This window comes from Beta vulgaris, chromosome 5 (genome assembly GCF_026745355.1).
Source record: "Beta vulgaris subsp. vulgaris cultivar EL10 chromosome 5, EL10.2, whole genome shotgun sequence".
In the NCBI taxonomy this organism is placed as follows: Eukaryota; Viridiplantae; Streptophyta; class Magnoliopsida; order Caryophyllales; family Amaranthaceae; genus Beta; species Beta vulgaris.
Genome location: NC_079206.1, coordinates 66,570,579 through 66,590,121, shown reverse-complemented (window position 1 = coordinate 66,590,121; position 19,543 = coordinate 66,570,579). Strand labels below are relative to the sequence as shown.

The window sequence follows — 19,543 nt, the reverse complement described above, 5'->3', positions numbered from 1 at the left end:
TTTTTTATACGCTATAAACGCAAAAGGTTAAGAAATTCAAGGTGCAACATAGAGATAAAAAAGGCTAAAAAAATACAAAATTTAATATATGATAGTCATAGGTTTATTAATAATGCATAAACAAAATTACTAATAGCTACAAAGCACAAATGATGCGACCGATGGTGCACAAATGATGCGACCGATAATATCGTCACACAATTACTTGAGCTGAGCGTGCATCGTGTTATACACATAAGACACAATAAGTCTTGGGTAGACCCGACTCACTATTTTTTTTTAGGAACACGACTCACAATAATTTATTGTGAACACAAAGTGACTATATTACACAAAAGCCTGACTAAAACTGAAAAAAATTATTATAACAGAGAAAACTGACTATATCATTCAGACACTAACTTTACAAACAGTGGTTATATTATACAAAAACCAACTATATCAAATAAAAATAAATTATACCGTACAATATTCACAGTAAAATTATTGTGCACCGAATCTATTCAAGCTTCTTAACATGAACAAAACTGAGATTAGAACAGAAAAAAACAGTCATGTCCTAAACAATATGGGCCCCTATCTCTTTTTGCCCTAAACAGGAAAACAAAAGAAATTACCCCTCTTCTTTAATCAAAATACACTCCCTCTCTTAAATTTCTGAAATTTTGATGTCCATGGAAGCGTTGTAAACAAGGTACATATATATATGAGAGTTTTCCAGAAATGGGAAAAATTTTGAGGGGAAAATGGTGACTTTTTTCCAGTCTCAACAAATTTTCCACCTTTCATGCTAACAAAACTTGCCTTTTTTTGGGTTTGTTAATGCCTTCACCTACTCTTTTCCCCTGCATCAGGTAAAACCATATTCTTCATTTGATATTTCCTCTTATTTTTTCTGGGTTTTTAATATCTTTTGTCAAACTTGTAATTATTTCCATGTTATTGGGGTAGAAACATGGTAAAAATTCATGTTTTTTTTGCTATTTCATGATTTGGGTTGTTAATTTTTTTGAGTAATATTGTTATTTTGGAGATCCTCTAGATTAGAATTTAATTGGGTTTTGTTCTCTATGATGTTTTATTAGCTGGGAAAATGAAAAGATTGAAAATTGATGCTGTTTGTGCTATGAAAATAGGTGCTGCATGTGTTTGGTGTAAATTTCTCCAGAAATATGAGGTTTTCTGTATTACTTGAGAGAAATTTTGGGTTATGGAAGTCTTCTATTAAGAGAAATGTTTTTCTTTCCTGAAAAAAATTATGTCAAGAGAGCCCCTTTTGGTGCTCTTTCTTCTGGATTTATAGTGTTTTTGTTCCTTGTTGAAGAAAGGTGTTAAGTGAAGTAAGAACTGTTGTTATGAGTTATGACCCTAGTTGCCAAATACTTCACTTAACAACTTTCTTCAGCACAACAAGGAACAAATTACTATATTGAGGGTTAATGTTTGATCCTAAATGGATGAGGAGCTGGATGTTTTAAGCTTATAGCACATCAGATTTGAGTAAAGATGTTTACTATTGTCACCTATTATTTTATTTCAAATCTAAAAAGAATTTGAGAAATCTTTCAATGTTCAGAGTTTATGTAATCATCTATTTAGAGGCTTAATTACATTGCTCCTTTTATCTTTCTTTCTGATTTGTAATTCTCTTGTTCTGAAGGTGGGGGATGTTTGAACTTTCATGGTTCTTTATGCTTCTGTTTGCTTATTGGAAACTGAGTTGTACTTGTGAGTTGTCGTATATAGTAGTTCGAGTCGGGACAATTTGCGGTTGCGGGGTGGCTTTGAGGCTCAGACTCATCTGTTTTAGGGATTTGGATCATTTTTTTGGTCATTTGAAGTGTCTAGATGTCATATGTTACTATGGTTTGAGATGATTATTAAAAGTGTCGCAGTGTTTTAGCTCTATGGAATAGATATTGTTCTTCTGAGACTTTGGGTTGTGAATTCGTACGAGACACGCTTTGTCTAGACATTAGATTTAAAGGTATGATGCATAATATAGCTTTTTAGTGTAAGGTCATGTATTTCTGCCAAAGCACATGTTCAAACTTTTTCGAACTATACCCTGGACTATCCCATAGGATATAAGGAGGGCCTACTGCAAAAGTTATCATGATAGATTAGTATTACATGATTGCCTTACAGACTGAAACTTGAAGATCTAAAGCAAGAAAAGACTGGGATTTAGATTTTGTGTTTCGCTTTTTTTTTTTCTTTTTTCCTGCTTTTGTGGTTTACTCATTACACCTGCTTTTGTGGATTTATTAAAAGCAAGAGATATATTGAGAGATTTGTGTATATATTGAACTTGAAGCTGACGAGAAGTATATTTTCATAACAATTAGTTCAATGCTGATGATCAATGCTTGGAGCTTCTTGGCATTAATCTTTCTTTAGATGTAGTTATATATCTGTGTATCGCGGTGGCATGTATGTCATGCATTATTGGGCATGACAGTCCCATCTCAGTGCATGTTCCTGTGTGTGATGAGAACCAACTGACATCAGGGCCTAAATCCCATTCCCTTCTGGCTGCGGAGCTGAGGATAATTTACTTCTCTGCTGAATATAGGCTGTTACCAGTGTCTAAAGTGACCACAACCACAACAAAAGTTCCCAATCCTTAATCCCGATGGGGTCAACTGTATGAATCAAGATTGAGTTTTTGTATGTACATATGGAATTTGGAGCTCTGTTCATCATATAGAATACTTTCCAAACCGATCCTTACGTATATGAGGAAAAACAACGGGGGCTTTACACTGGGAAACGAAATCAAACGATGTCTTTAGATAATAGGATTACAATATAGGCAATTAGGCATATCAGTGTATGTAGGAATCTCTTTTCTCTTGATAATGTTCTGATTGCTGTATTTAAGTTTCTTCTCAAGATGAGAAACTAGATTTTTGCTTACTATGTTACAGATACATCGCAATTGAAGCATATCATTTGTTGTTGATGCAGGTGAAATGGAGGCTAAATACATGAGATGTTTGAACAACAGCATTTCTCGATTTATTCATTTAATGTCATGTCAAACATCAAAGGCTATGCCTACTCGAAATGAATTTGAGATATTGGCTACTATGCTCAAGCATTTGAAACCTGTTCTTGATGAAATTGATGATGACAAGATAGCTTCAGAAGCAGTTTTATGGAAGGAGTGTGAAGATCTGGATATTTACATTAACACTGCTAGGGAATTTATGGAACAGTGGTCTCCGAAGATGAGCAGTATTCTTTCTGTGAGTAGATGGGTTCTTCCTCCCCACATTCTCTCCTCTCCAGTTTAGTTTTGGCGTTTTCTCCTCACCTAGTTTTCACTTAGTTTTGGGAAATAAGTTCAGATGTTGGGCTAATATAAGGTCTATTAAGTTCAGAATAGTTTCCCTTAAAAAAGTTCAGAATAGTTAAGTTCGGGGTTATATTTTCAGATTCGTGACACTCCGGTGAAGATAACGGCATAATGCTCCCTTTGTTACACCTTTTTGCTGAAAATTGAAGAATCTTATAAAGTTGAGGAAGCTTGGAAACAGTAAGAAATTAAGACAATGCTTAAGATATTGCTCACTTTCCCATATGTGGTTTAGCAGTGTTTGAAATGGTGATGGTTTTGGCTGTAGTTACTTTCCATGCTCACTCTGTTCCTCCAGGCTATGGGTGGTGCTACTTGTTGCTCGCTATACCTTCTCTTTCTCCTGCGTGCATGAACATCATTTTTCAAATAGTGCATTTCTGCTACTTGTGACCTACTCTAACTGTTAATTTTCTAGTCTTCCCCCTTTCCCTATCTTCCCATTATGTGCTTTGCTTTTCAGTAAAGACCTAAGAAGGAAATTCTGGGTACCTGTTGTAGTTTTTGGGGTAATGTTTATGTACATTGTGCTAGATTTTAACAATTTGTTCTTCTGAGTTACCACTATCTTATAACCGCTTCATTTGTCAGGTTTCACGAAGTGAGCAGTTGCTGAAAACAATCAAGAGATCTGCCCTTGAGATTTGTAGTATATTATGTAGGTTGTTACGAACATCACCGTCTTCGTCAAGTTTCGCTGGTGTGCAAGTATGTACCGAGATAATGGTAGCTTCGGATAACTCCTTATCAAATATACTCTCATTCTTTAAATCTACTTTCAAGCTCTTGTCGTAGTCTCTAACTTTGGTATTACATTTCAGCATTGTGTCCAGGAGCTTCAGAGCTGGCAACCAGAGCGGATCTCAGGACACATGGAACAGGCTCTAAGAAGTAAAAACGATAATCTAATCTCTTGCAGTCAACACTTGGCAGAAATTGTGGAGTCTCTGAGCCTAGTGTCAAATCAGGAGTTACTTAAAGAGAGTATTGCTGTTGAAAAGGAGAGGGTGAAACTTGATGCAAACAAGTGCGTAGAAGAAGTGGATCAAATAAATCAAATTGTGGATCTCCTGGCTCTTATTCGGGACTATCTGCTTAAAAATGGATGCTTTGGAACAATGAAAGGTGTTCTTATCCCATCATACTTCCGGTGTCCTTTGTCATTAATTTTCATGTTAGATCCAGTCATTGTAGCTTCGGGTCAAACTTTTGAGAGGTCTTCCATCCAGAAATGGCTTGATCATGGGTTGAGAATCTGCCCTAAAACCCGCCAGTATCTTTCACACACTAATGTCATACCAAATTACACTGTCAAGGCACTGATAGCAAATTGGTTACAGGAAAATAATCTGAAACCTCCAAATAGTTCTGAATTATCTGCTCAAGATGTAATTCGTACCGATAGTTTCGGCTGTTCGGTTCATAGTAGTGACTCTATGTCCCGGTCCTCCCTAGAGGTTGGAGATGCAGTAGGGAGGCTAAACATTGATGAACCTTCTTCTTTATCTGGTGAGATAAGCTCGAGCACGTGCCAAGGTTTGGAGGCTAAGAATTCGAATCACCGATCCTCCGAACACACGTATGCTCACAGTAGGACCCACTCTGCAACAAGTGCTGTTTCCAGCTGCGACTACGTGCCATCATCAATAAGCGAATTGTCAAGGATTTCTGACAGGCATGAAAAAGTAGGTGAGATAGTGTCAGAGCATTCATCTTCTCAGAGTGCATATACGAGCTCTGCGATGAATGCCAATGGCAGCAATAAGTATGGCAAAGTTCACTCACTTTCATTCTCGGACTCGGGACATGATGAAACGACGTCATCATTTCATGTTGATGAAATGGTAGAGCATCTTAAAGGACCATCAAATTCGCTGCAAACTTCAGCGGCAGCTGAGCTACGGCTTCTTGCCAAGCACAACATGGAGAACCGCATAATTATTGGGAAATGTGGAGCTATTGGCCCTTTAATCTCACTTCTACACACTGATGTCAAGATAACCCAGGAGCATGCTGTGACAGCGCTTCTGAATCTTTCACTTAATGAAGAAATTAAAGCAAAGATTGCAGAAGCTGGAATAATTGAACCTTTAATTCATGTGCTTAAGACAGGCACTGATACAGCTAAAGAGAATTCAGCTGCAGCTCTTTTCAGTTTCTCTCTTCTTGAGGATTTCAAATCGAAGATTGGCCGCTCTGGAGCAATCAAAGTGCTAGTTGATCTTCTAGCTCGAGGAACTATCAGAGGGAAGAAGGATGCTGCAACTGCCTTGTTTAATTTGTCCATCTGTCATGAAAATATAGCTCGAATAGTTCAGGGCGGGGCTGTAAAGTATCTAGTTCAGCTTCTAGAACCTTCCACAGGAATGGTTGACAAATCTGTAGCCCTTCTCGCAAATCTATCCCCAATAACAGAAGGGCGTTTGGCAATTGCCAAGGAAGGTGGGATACCGCTGCTTGTTGAGATTGTTGACTCAGGTTCGCAAAGAGGAAAGGAAAATGCTGCTTCTGTGCTGTTGCAATTGTGTCTTAATAGTAACAAGTTTTGCAACTTAGTGCTTCAAGAAGGTGCTGTTCCTCCACTTGTTGCTCTGTCACAATCAGGAACCCCTAGAGCTAAAGAGAAAGTATGTGACACTCTTTTCTTTTGTTGTTTCTCTTCTCTCTTTTTTCTGAGGTCTTAAATATGAGTTTAGTTTATAGTATGTTCGAAAAGTATACTTATCTGAAGATTCTAAGTGCTTTCAAGTAAAGTCTAGTTCTTTTTGAGGTACACTTAAAATCTCTGTCAATGGGCCAAATTCGAGTGTTAAAGGAATAACACTAATTTTTATTTAATGATTTGCAGGCGCAGCAACTTCTGAGCCATTTTCGTACTCAGCGTGAAGGGGGCTCAGGCAAAAGAAAGAAGTGAGGCAATGTTGCTACTCCTATTGTATTCACCATCTTTTTTTAATGAGGTAATTTACGTTAGAAAATTCGTATCCTTCTTAGATCAGGCATTCTTTAACTCGTAAATCTTTTCAATCAAGTATGCAAGTCATTAAGATTTAGTTTGTATAGTACATATTAGCTACTAGTCAGGTAGGGGTTTGTTAGTGATGAGTTTGTTCTTGATAAAATTCGTCTTTAAATTTGTATATATATTTGTAATATAGAATCTTGGTGTCTGCAATTCATTGTTTAGTCTTCTTTAGAACATTGTGTAAGCTTGAGCATACAATGGCTATTTTGGCATACTTTTGGAGAGCAGATTTCTTGTCAAGATTTTTATTTTCTCATCATAGAGAAAGTAGGTGGTTGGTTGTCTATACAGGTAGCTTGCAACAATTGAGCAAGTCTTGCATGCATCCGGATTCCGATTAAGGTTCTTATTAGGGGATGGCAAAAACAAAGAAATTCAACTAGCTTAATTGGTAAAGTCACGTGGAGACGAAGCTTATGAGTTATGACCTTGGATTGGATGTGGTTGCACTTCCTTCGTGGCTCTATTATACATACGTAGAGGGCCGGACTTGAGTTTGGTCCATTGGATGGTCACTTATTACTCGGTATCTCTACTCGTTTGGGCCTGACTACTCTGCGCTTGACTAAGACCTATAAAATTCATACACTTAGTTTGAAGTACATTGGTAATGAGAAGGACATGTTAAAATTGACAAGTATATTGTACTTGTATATGTTTGAAGTTTTACTATGAGTTAATTAAGCAGGAGCAAGAGTTTGGGTAGTTGGTGGATCAACAATGTGTATCCATACTGCTGTTTCTCATTGCAGAAGGATGAATTAAAGACAGAAGCAATTGTTGGAGCATTGCATTAGCACCTTCAAATCATTCCTACAAGGGGCGCAAATCATATCATGCTTTCACTTCTTGTGCGCTACATGCATCACGTATGTGTACGATACAAGGAAACTACGTGTATACATAATGTATCGACGCATGAGGTGTATATGCTATTTAATAAAAGGCTGTATACGTATATTTTTTATTAATTTTTTAAGTAGAATCCTCTGGATTGTCTTCGCACAACCTCCACCCAAAGGCCCACTACAAGCCAGACACACCCTGAACCCCTGAACCCCCCCCCCCCCCCCCCCCCCCCCCCCCCCCCCCCCCCCCTCGCCCTTAAATCCCAAACAAATGCTTGGGGGTAGGAATTGAATCCTAGACCTTGCTAGGGAAGATGGGAAAACTCACCACTTGAGTCAATTTCAATTCATGGCTGTATATGTATATATACCATTAACTAAGAAAGGAATATCATAAGTCATAGCAAAAGGATCTATATCGGAATTTGGCCCATTGAATTTGGCCTTTATTAGGCTTCTTATAAGTTGCAACAAAGAAAAATCTGAAGATTTTTTATCAAAATGAATGAAAGGGGTATGAGAGAATAACTTTGATTTTGAAAGTGCATGTATTTGGAAGACTCATGTCCTTATCAAATTGAGACTTGTTTGAATTATTGAAGATGAAATGTTGGCATTTCTTTGAATGGTCCAACTACATAAAGTCAATCCTTAATTGTTGTGGTGTTTGATAACTGATAAGGCATAGGAAGTCAGTAATTACAAGGCTGCTATCTCAATTCAATGCCCCCACCCCCAAAATTTCTCAATGCTTAGGGAGTTAGGCATGTGATCATGTCATAGTTTTACTTCTTATTTGTTTGTTTGTTTTTTTTGTCTTTTTTCAAAAAAAAATTAAACTATGGGAGTTTTTACCAAAAACTTTTCTATTTTAAGATTGTAATTTACCATGTTTTATTCCCATAATTACTATCTAATCACACATAACCCCATGTTTTATTCCCATAACTAGTTATTAGGCCTGCGCTATGCCACGGGTAAGAAAATTTTAATTTATTAATATTGTACTTTGATATGATAGCACTAAATACAACTTGGTCTAGTGGTTAAAATTTTAGTTCATGAACTTGAGGTCACGGGATCAAAACCTATATATACTATGCAATTTCTAAATTTTTTTATTGTACATGGATTACATGAACTAAAATTCCCTAGGGAGAGCGCCACGTGGCACCGTTTCTGATTTACGCATGTCTTTTAATATATTAGTATAGATTACTATCTAATCACACATAACCCCCATGATTAAGAATTTGTATGGTAGATAAATATAAATTGTGTAATGTGCTTATATGTGTATGTATTTTTGTAAGGGGAAGTTTCATGCTAATATGTTTATAGTATCGCAACTCTATCTTTATACGTGTTTTTCTTTGTGAATTGTGATCCATTAATTAGAGGTGTAGAATTACCAAGGACCCTTAGGTCTAATGAATGGCTTCCTATTTCACATATGGGAGACCACGGTTCAAATCTTAGTGGAAGCAAATTTCAACATTCTTGGCGGGAAGGGGGGGGGGGGATTTAGGGTTTGGTGGGCCTCTGGGTGAGTGGTTCTGTACAAGGGCAGCCCAAAGAAAATTCATTTTTACCACGAGTTCCCGAAAGGAGGGCAAAAAAAAAAAATATTAGAGGTGTAGAAATATTACCATATACACATTGTAGACTTTCCTTATTAATACCTTCCAAAGTGTTCTATATGTAGCAAGGCAATGTGTTAATTAAATTTTAAGTGATATTCATCTATCATGGTCTATGAATACATCCAAAGTACTATATATATTGTTTATCTGCAACCGATGATAACATTGCAACCTCTTTCACATTTATTCATTTGTCTTAACCACCATCATAACTATGGTACTACATGACCTCTATAAGTGCATGTCCACTGTTGCATAATCGTTGCATACTTCTTTCTTCATCGTTTCCCCCATAAGTTATAAATCCCTTTATAAACAATTATATTAAGATTCAAATCATATTGCAAAAACTCATGTAATGCATGAAGGGTAAAAAAAATTAATTTTACTTTATTATCCTTGCCGTTCCGTATAGTGATTCATATTTGCAATTTTGACATTATTAATAAGCTAGTAAAAGCAAAATCTTGTAAATTATTTCCAACATATAAGAAAAAAAAAACAGTCATGTGGAATATTGTTGATTTCATTTCAATGAATATATTAAGAATATTATTTTTTTTAATATAAATTTTAATAATATGCAACTGACGATAATAATGATATAAAATATTTATTAGTAAATATGAAAATAGGAAAAAAAAAAAACTTTATAAAATAAGAGTATATTTGTTTTCAGTTTGAGACTGAAAAAGTGTAGTCTTTTTTTTTTTTACAAGTTGATGATAAAGTTGATGTTTTTAAACCTCTACTAATGTACAATGGTTTCTTACTTTCTTATGTGATTTTCTGTTATTAAACAACTTGACCTGCCTTTGAATTCAAATTATCTGAATTAATTCTTCACCCTGAATATGACTTGTTTGAATCTATCTGCACTAAAGTGACTAAACAAAGCATATTGTGAGTGATAAAATTGTAATTGAACCCTCTTTATTGGCATTGAACTCAAGTTATATATTGATTGGAATCAATTTATCATAATATAAAATTCCTGGAATATTAAAAATAATGTGAGAAAAAAGACAGCTGAAATACCTAAAAAATCTCTTACTTTAGTGCAAAAAGTCTCAATTTACACTAGCATCAATTTATTAGATGAACGGTTGAAAATAAATGAATGGAAAAATGAAAGAAGCTTTTTACCACCTCCTTTCTGAAATACTCCATGAAAAGCTCCCTCAAAATGCTCATACATCACAAAAACGTTTCATTTATTTTCAAACGGAGGAAGTATATAGACGTTGATCCTTAGTTAAGATACTCGGTGCTCCCTGTTTCTAGGTAAGTAATGTAGCAAAATGGTAAGCAAACTTCAAAATGGAATTTTAGCTTTAACAAAAAATATCAAAAGAGATCGTCTAATTTTAATACTTCCTCCGTTTTTTTTAGATGTTACACTTTTCAAATCACGGACTCCTAGGTAATTTTTGGAGATGAGAGAGATAGAGAGAATGCAAAACAAAAGGGTCCCATGTGAACATGTGATAGGAGATAGATAGAGAGAAGTTATTACCCAAAATAAAAGTGTAACATCTAATTTAAAATTTCCTAAAATCGAAAGTGTAACATCTAAAAAAAAACGGAGGAAGTATAAAAGTAGACCTAATCACTAAATAGATTAAACTTGTCTGCGAAAGAAATTAACTTAGTCACTCTTGGGCTAATTCTCTTTTTAATATTGAACTTACTATTGCCTAATTTTTGTTTTAAAATAGACGGTCTTTTATAAAACAAACCCTAAATTTAGTACGTAACATGTGTAAAAGTGGTGTTTTTATTTACTGTAGTAATATAGAGGGAACAGTGGCAGTGGGCCGGTGACTAAATACAGTGTATAAACAGAATTTTACCTTATATATATAGAACATATTGAGTTTCTAAATTCTGCTCATTTTCTTTGATTCTCTTCGTACAAATCAACATTTCAACCTTTTATGTTGTTCTAAATTGTCATATTTTCCAGGTGCTTTTACCTAGGCTATATGTAAAGGGTTTACGTTCTCTTTGTTTGAAGGTTGGTTTTTAGGAATATAAATAAAGGGTTAAAAGAACAGTAATGACAAAAGCTTCTTTGTTTCCAAGATAATATCGCACAACTTGACATTCATAAATATCATAATTACATTTCCAATGCAATTATAAGAAACTCTAGATTATCATGATTCTTCCATGTTCTTTGTTTTTCATTTTCTTTTTAGTTGTGAATTTGGTCCTAGATACAAGGAGTATACATAAACTCAACATATTATAGGTTTAATTTATCCGAGATCGAAAATGCTCTCTTTAGGTGTATTTTACTTTTCGAAACTTATAACAGTATTTGAACTAACCTAAAGCCTTGTCAAATGCTTTTGAAGAAAAACTTTAACATGAAGTATAAAAACGTCTTTTCATGTCAACTAGTTTATAAGTACTTTTTCCTACTTATTTTGAACATATCACAGATAACTAAATACTATCTTTGATAAATGCTTCCCCTCAAAAAAAAAAAATGTTTGATAAATGCTTAATATATAGAAGTCTTCCAAATGCTTAAGCAAGCTCTCAAAGAAGCTTGAGGTCTATTTATGTGACTAGAAATGAACTTGATAGTGAAAGACCTTTTTGATGGGATGATGACAATTATTATATAAGTTAAAGATAAGTTTGGATGAAATTGGAGTCACTAGGTGACCATTAAATTTAGAACGACAAACAACAATAAGATTCTTGTTTCCCTTACTAAAATGTGGCAACAACATGTTTAATTTTCAAGGATTGGCCATCAAAATATTTGGAAGTCTTCAAACTTTGAAAGTAGATAGGTCTTCAAATTGTTTCACTGATGGCGGTTAGGGTAAGTCATATAACTCATAATGAGATATTTGGTAAATGGCTTTTTCATTGACTTTTGGCTTTTTCATTTGGCCAAATAGCCAAAAGAAGTGTTTGGTTATTGGCTTTTTGGTTGGCCGAAAAGATGGCTTTTAAGCCAAAATGAAAAAGCTGCCTGGAGCAGCTTTTTGGATTGGCTTTTGGCTTGTTGGCCCATAAACTCTCTAATAAACAACCAACAGTCACAATTAATTTTGCCAAACACTTTTGCAAACAACTGGCTTAAACAACCAACTTAAAAAGCCAATACATACTGCCAATGCTTCCAGCCAGTCAAACAAGCCAACTAAACCAGCCAAAAGCCAACAGCCAACAACCAATTGTCAAACAACCCCATTAAAGAAGTTAGGATTTTAAATTGCTTTACTTATAATGCACTAATTAGATCATGCCGCACACGGGAGATGACATCGTTCAAAATTAGGTACGAATTTACATTTCAAAATAAAAGAAGAAATTTCATCTTCATTCATAAACAACATACATAATAAAAGAACATACAATATATAAATTAAAACAAAGAATAAGAGATATAATGAAACAACGTAATTGGAAGCGTAGTGCACATCATATATTAAAAACACGTGATTTTTACTAGATTCAAATGGTCGATTTCATAGCATTACCTTATACGTTCATGTTAACATAACCATTGTCACTATATATCAATATAATAATGGTTTAGATTGTGCAAGAGCGTTAACTCATGGTCTTACCATGTTGAACCTATCAGATCCAAAACCAAATGGCCTACAGGCCTATCGTACTGGATTACCATGCCTAGGCTTAATTTTGTGATTCCATAATGTTTTCCCTTATATTAAAATATGTATTGTATGTTGTATCAATCGTACTTTCTATTAAAAAACACGCTTATTATACAGTGTCTACCTCATATATATTTTTTTTTGGCTTAAACTTGTGTCTTCCTTAGAGTCAACCCAATCCAATGGCCACCTTTAGCTATCATCCCCACCCCTTAGCTCTCCCTATCAAAAGTAACAACTTCAAAATAGTAACCCCACTCTCATGTTGACCCTATTTTTAGGGGAAGAAAAACTCCTCTAAAGTCCAATCCCTCCAATGTATAACCCCTTTCAATAACCCCCCACAAATACAAACACCACCCACCCTTAACCCTTCACTAGCTATACACCAATTTCACTCACATAGTCCCTCTAGGCTCTAACTTGTACTTCCTTCTCAACATTTCCTCTTGAATTCAACCACACATCTACTACTACTATTTACACCTCTTCAATTATTTAAACACCCCCATCTCCCTCAACCCAAAATTCTCTCCATCCCCCCAAAAAAATTCCTTCAAATATTATCATCTTCATCTCTTTCTTTCTCCCTCAAAACACACAAACAACCCTAAAAGTTACCAAAAAACAACAACAACAACAACAAAAAATGGATCATCCACTAATCTCTCATCTTACACAAAACAACAACAACAACAACAATTCTTCATCTTTTCTCCTTTCTTCTTCTTCCACTATCACTAATACTACTACTACTAATACTCTCTCAAACTCTTCTTCTTCAACCTCACCTTCTTCAACTAGTAGTAGTAGATATGAAAACCAAAAAAGAAGAGATTGGAATACTTTTGGTCAATACCTTAAAAACCACCGACCACCACTATCACTTAACCGTTGTAGTGGAGCCCATGTACTAGAGTTCTTACGTTACTTAGATCAGTTTGGAAAAACTAAGGTTCATACTCAACTATGTCCTTTAGGCACTCAAACCCACCTGCCCCTTGCCCGTGTCCACTTCGTCAAGCTTGGGGATCACTTGATGCTTTAATCGGACGGTTGAGAGCTGCTTATGAAGAAAATGGTGGTAAGCCCGAGATCAACCCGTTTGGGGCCCGAGCTGTTAGGCTTTTTTTAAGGGAGGTTAGAGATTCTCAGTCTAAAGCTAGAGGTATTAGCTATGAGAAGAAGAAACGTAAGAGGGTTCCGCCTGTTAATGGGGGCCCGAACCCGATTATCGATTCGATATCGATGATGCCGCCGCCACCGCCACCGCCACTGCACCAAATGCCGCCACCAGGTGCTGTTTAATGATAATTAGTAGGAAGTTTTAGCTGTATGTGTGTTGTATGTTGTATGTTGTAGTAGTGTTATTATGTTGTTGGTTTTATGATCATGTGGTGGCATTGTTAGGGTTACTAGGGTTAGTAGTATTATTAATTAGTAAGGTTATGTGATCAATGTTTTATGTCATTTATGGTTAAAGAGAAAGAAGGGGGGAAGTGTAACATGATCTTGAATTGAAATAAGAATGAAGGGGATTTAATTTATTACTGGTTAAAGTTGGTCGTGTTGGGTGCACCTGCATCATGGTTTGTGGTGTTGAGGTTAATTTTGGCTTAATTGTATGATATTAGCAATTCGGACATGAAAAATATGAATATATTAGTCAAAAAGTAACTTTGAGTTGTGTGCATAACTAATAAAAAGAGATCCAAAGTATCAAAATTCAAAAGTAATTAATAAGGAAGAACAAGTTCTTATGAAATGTCTCGTTTAAGTTGTGTGGATAGAGTATTATGGCGAAACTTAAATTATTGTCGGCAACTTAATTAGATTCCCTATAATATTGAGTATAACATACTAAGCTTAAGGTAAAATGATATAGCATAAGTAATAATGTGCTTATGGTTTCTCTCTTTGATGTTCTAACAAGAAATTAGGAGAACACTAGACTAATATAAATTAAGTGATACTAGTAGTGATGAAGATGATAAACTTGGGACATTATATTTAATATTTTCAAAACAGTTGTTCTTTGACTGCAATATGATAAAAGAATACTAGGAAACTGTTTGAGTTCAACTTCTGCTTTAGTAGTACTGCTGAAATTGGAAGCTTTCATTTATTTAAACCCCCAAAAAAAGCAATCAGTGAATGACAGATGAAGTTATGCTACTTTCTTTTAAAGGAAGCGTTACCAATTGTGTTTGGTTATAAAATATACGTATCATATGTTATACCTATATATAAATTTGGGACATTATTACTGTTCTTGAGGTTCTCTAAGAATGTTTCGAAAAAAGAAACTAGAGCTGATCAAGATTAGCCCGGCTAAACGAGTTTGACCCAAAAAATGCCCTAAAATATCTGGCTAAGAATACTGTCTTTATATGTTATATGCATTAATTACACTTCAGAGACAAAAAAAAACTTAATTCATATTAACCCTAAAATTATTTGTGAGATCACTACCAAGTAACAACTTACGCAAGAATTAAAATTCAATAAGTTCTGAACATGCCATTTTGTTCTTTTCTATATGTCCTAATAATAAGTATGTCCTAATAATAAGGATATATAACTCCAAGTGTTTATATTCTATTATTTGTTGTCTTTTTTCTCGCTTAATTATGCACCAGATTCTATGATAATTTACCATGTGACACATGAGTAGTTAATTAAGTTTTATCTATCTTCTTGGTTGGTTCACTAATCTTTAAAATATTGCTCATGTTTTATGATAAACCTAGAATGATCATATTATAAAACAATGGCTAGCTTAGACGACATAAGGGTTTTGTAGTTTTTTCTTGGATTTGAGAATATACTCTTGCTTATGGAAGCATTTTTCCTATTTAGGTGTGGCTAGAAGTTCTACTTTGGCCTTAGTGCAAATTAAAGTAATGAAAATGTCTTGCTTATTCTAATAACAACCTATATCTAACAACATAATTTAGCATTTTGAGGATGTTTAAGTGTATAACTAATTAGTCAAAGTGTTATCTTAGCATTTTGGTTATGAAATAATGCTAATTTGCTAAATGTTACTCCCTCCGTCACAAATTATAGTTCCCATTTCATTTTGCACAGTCTCCAAGACGTACCTTTGACCTACGATATCTTCTACTTCTTATTAGTAAAAAATATAAAAAGTTATTATTACGAATTTATACGTTAAGACGAATCTAACAAGACCCCTCATGAATATTTTTTTTTTTATACATTAGTAAAAATATTTGGTCAAAGTTTTTAAAATTTGACTCTCAAAATAGAAATGGGAATTATATTTTGAAACGGAGGGAGTACAATATAATTAGCATATTGTTATAGGTATAGAGAATTGATAAAACAACATTTTGGCTACTAATAGTAGTAGAAATTTTGGGGAGCTAATTACTATATAGTTTTACTAAGATTTGATATCTAACAACTACTAACTTTCTATATAATTATCTCTATCTCAAAACCTATACTTCATTTGTTTTTAGATAAATTTTGACATCAAATTGCAACTAATTAATGATCTTGTAAAATGTAATGCCATATAAAATCTTGTTAAAATTTGTTTCAGTTTATAAGTATTATGAAAATTTCAACTCTTAGGAACTAACTTTTATTGATTGGTTATTAAATAGATTGATGTGTTTATAATACTGTAAAAAGGATGATGGAGCAAGAAAGTACACCTTCAATGATTAAAACAAAAACCAACATATATATATATATATATATATATAATATATTATATATATATATATATATATATATATATTATAGCTTGATCTATGAGCTATTTGGAGTAACCCCTTTCAGTGTATTGTCTAATGGGTGTAGAGTGCAGTAGTCTAGGTTGTGTGGTAATGAAACTATTTTATAACCTAATAGTAAAAGATGGATATGTTTTGAAACTTGAATCAAATGAAAGAAGATTATTTTTTAAAAATTAAAGAGATTGTTTATTAGGTAATTAGTTGCGCTACATAAGATTTACAATAGTTGGATAACAAACTTTTTGACTTACGTGATCGGAATTTTAACGGAGATAAGTATCTCTTCACCTCGAATTTTATTGAAGTCACAAGTTGCTTGTTACAAATGTTTCTGATAAGTGTTTTTATCTAGATTTTTCTTCAAATTGGATCTTATACTTACCTATTATTTAATACTACCCATTATACACATGCTTTTATTTAATACAGGGCGAAACTACTCGGCATGTATTTTCTATATCTGTTTCTAGTTAATTTATAAAACGTCTATTTACCCAAAAAAAAAAAAAATTAGGTACACATAGAAATTCGATTATGATATATGTTGATTGTTAACATTACTATTCTTGTGAAGTGTACGTACATTTCTTTGCATGGAATTTCAATGCTTGTATAATTCTAACTTCTATGTTCAATCTAACGAATTATTATGGTTCCATGACCTTTTATTATTTGTTAATAAGCGAAAAGCTTGCTATGAACAAGCCATATAGATCGATAATGAAGTTAAATCTTGTACTTCATTCAATCAGTAGTTAATCTAGCCGACAAAGTAATTGGGATCATCGTTGGATATTGTGTTCTTACTATTAGTACTTATTTATTTACTAATAATTATCTGCTTTTTAGGAAAAATTATTGGGATGACCCTTAACTTCCATGGTGGAGCTGAAGAAAATGCTTAATCAGGACTTTTTTTTTTTCTTTCCCTTTTTAAAAGATTCCAAGACAATTCACTTTATAGATAAGTACTGATCGTTGAATTACTCGAAGCTTTGAATTATAAACTTAAGGGTGTTAAATGTTAAATTGTTAATCCCTTCTATATTATCAGAACACTTAATTTATTACGTACGTTTATTTTTTCATATTATTCGTGTTAAATTTGCAGCTATTTTTATATATCAATGCCAAAACTAATACTTCCTCCGTTTCAAAATAGATGGTACATTGTTGACTAAAACGCTTGTCGAGGCACTACTTTGACTACTAATATCTTTAATTATGTATTAGAGTAAAGTATAAAATTTTGATTTTCTGAAAATATACATTAAGACAAATCCAACAACATATTACATTATAACATTTGATTTTACCTAATAGTAAATAATGCATGGTCAAACCTCATTCATGAATAGTGGAAAAGTCAACAATGTAGCATCTATTTTGAAACGGAGGAAGTACATCGAAAAAGTTGTGCATGCGTAATAATAAATGATTTGATTGTTGATATATGATTTGAGATCGTAGCAATAGTAACTTAATTAATACGTGTCAATTACATTTTATTTTACGCTTTTTCTTGAGATAGAATTACCCTAACTTTTATTTGTACCTTTACGTTCAAAAAAAGTACCAATTATAAGTTAAAGATATTAGACAACATTATATTTAAATTTATTTATAACCCTACATATCAATCTAGCTCTTTTCTAAATTACAACATTTTGTTAGATGTTTCCGTATTACAATAAGAAACTCACTAAATTTTTAAAAAGATATGTAGGCTTCTCCTCCATCTATGATTACTTCAAAATATAGTCAATACATATTTCCTGATGATCTAACTGCTTCAAAATAACTCAATGGTGGGAAGATTACCGGGACGAACCAACTATTACAAAGATAGCTCTCTAATATTTAATCACACCATCGAGTATGAATAATGTCACAAATATATATTTTTGGACAAAGAAAGTCGTACTTAATAAAATTATCCTTTCCTTGACATATTTTCTATGTTTTTTTTTATATAAATGAGCGACTAAATAAATGGGGTTCGATCTCAAGTCTTACCACCTTCATAATTCTTTCTAACTAAGCTATATGAGATCCACGTGATCACGTACTACATGTATATAGGATTGCACGAACAAAACTCATATATGAGCAACATGTGGTGTTCTGTGTCCCAAATCACGATTCAAGACTGATAATTAATAAAAGGACATTCCTCTTACATTAATCTAGTGAGGCTAAAGTTTCCACTAATTAAAGATCTTAAGCTGTGACTATATGAAGCTATATCAATGCTTAAACTTCTTCAAACAATATATTATAAAAAGTAGTAGAATTAATGGAAAACACTGACAAAGAAGGAATAAATTTCATATCGTAATTTTGGGGGGAAAAATTACATTAAGACATGCTAAAAAAAATTATCTTATAGTAAAAGTGGATGCAAATGCAACAACCCTATTAGGGTTTTGAAGTTTCATCATATAATATAATACCATAGCTTATGAGAAACTTTATTGTTCCTGTTTTTGGGCATGTATTTACTATACGTATGTCATACATGCACTGTGTTCGTTTATTTTGAGGATCAGAAATAATCATATGGCAGGATCACAATATTAACCTCCATGCAATTATTGTTTGAACCCTTTTTTTTCTAAGATTGTTTGTTACTCGCTCGAATTTTATAATCCGTTTTATAATACTAGCTACATTTTTCATTATGGCGCAAAGTTTTGCTACACTTCTTTTTTGGGCAATAAACTCTCTTTATTTATCTCCTCTCACATGAGTCCCTTTTCTTTTTACTCTCTACCTCTTTCTTCTCCGAAAATTGCTCAGGAGTCCGCGAATTGAGAAATGTAGCGAGTAACATGAAACGGAGGAAGTAATCATTATTGATCAAAATGAGTAGTCATTTGTCAACTTGACGTGATAAAACTAAAACATTATTGGATATTTGAATGATCCCACAAAATAGAAGAATAATGGCTAAAAATAGGTATGAAGTTAGAAAAAAATAGGTGAGAAAAAATGGTGTATTTATTTGATATTAAGTGCAAGATTGTAAAGAAGAAAAAATAACTAAAATAGGTAAGAAAGAGGTATAATTCTAGTTAACATCCATCAAATGTAATTGGGTTCTTATGATTGTTCGATCTCTAAGTTGTCATGTAAATGATGATGATGGTGAAGAGATTCTTTGACGGAGTTGTCTCTTCAAATTACTGCTTTACTCTCTTATATCTTGTTCAATCAATGCTGCTGAATGACAGGAGAGGAGAGTGTGTGAGG

The 19,543-nt window shown here is 33.6% G+C and overlaps 2 protein-coding genes across 7 annotated transcripts; both read left to right on the top strand.

The window, feature by feature from the left end:
* Positions 1-547: 547 nt before the first annotated feature.
* LOC104894729 (U-box domain-containing protein 3) lies at positions 548-7,357 on the top strand. 6 transcript variants are annotated; one of them, XM_019249806.3, is made up of 6 exons: positions 548-854; positions 2,971-3,251; positions 3,953-4,087; positions 4,183-5,988; positions 6,210-6,321; positions 6,678-7,357. In XM_019249806.3, the coding sequence occupies exons 2-5, from the start codon at positions 2,976-2,978 to the stop codon at positions 6,273-6,275; spliced, it is 2,283 nt and encodes a 760-aa protein (XP_019105351.1). In that variant the 5' UTR covers positions 548-854; positions 2,971-2,975; the 3' UTR covers positions 6,276-6,321; positions 6,678-7,357. The 6 variants fall into 6 exon arrangements, with proteins under 6 accessions (XP_019105351.1, XP_019105349.1, XP_010679335.1 ...); XM_019249804.3 differs by having other exon boundaries at positions 6,658-7,357; XM_010681033.4 differs by lacking the exon at positions 6,678-7,357 and having other exon boundaries at positions 3,953-4,069; positions 6,210-6,626.
* A 5,522-nt stretch (positions 7,358-12,879) lies between these two features.
* LOC104894727 (protein LIGHT-DEPENDENT SHORT HYPOCOTYLS 4) lies at positions 12,880-17,374 on the top strand. Its single transcript, XM_010681030.4, is given in 3 exon segments — positions 12,880-13,498; positions 13,501-13,818; positions 17,141-17,374. Coding segments are annotated over 3 exon segments (702 nt in total). The 5' UTR covers positions 12,880-13,170; the 3' UTR covers positions 17,197-17,374.
* Positions 17,375-19,543: the final 2,169 nt, after the last annotated feature.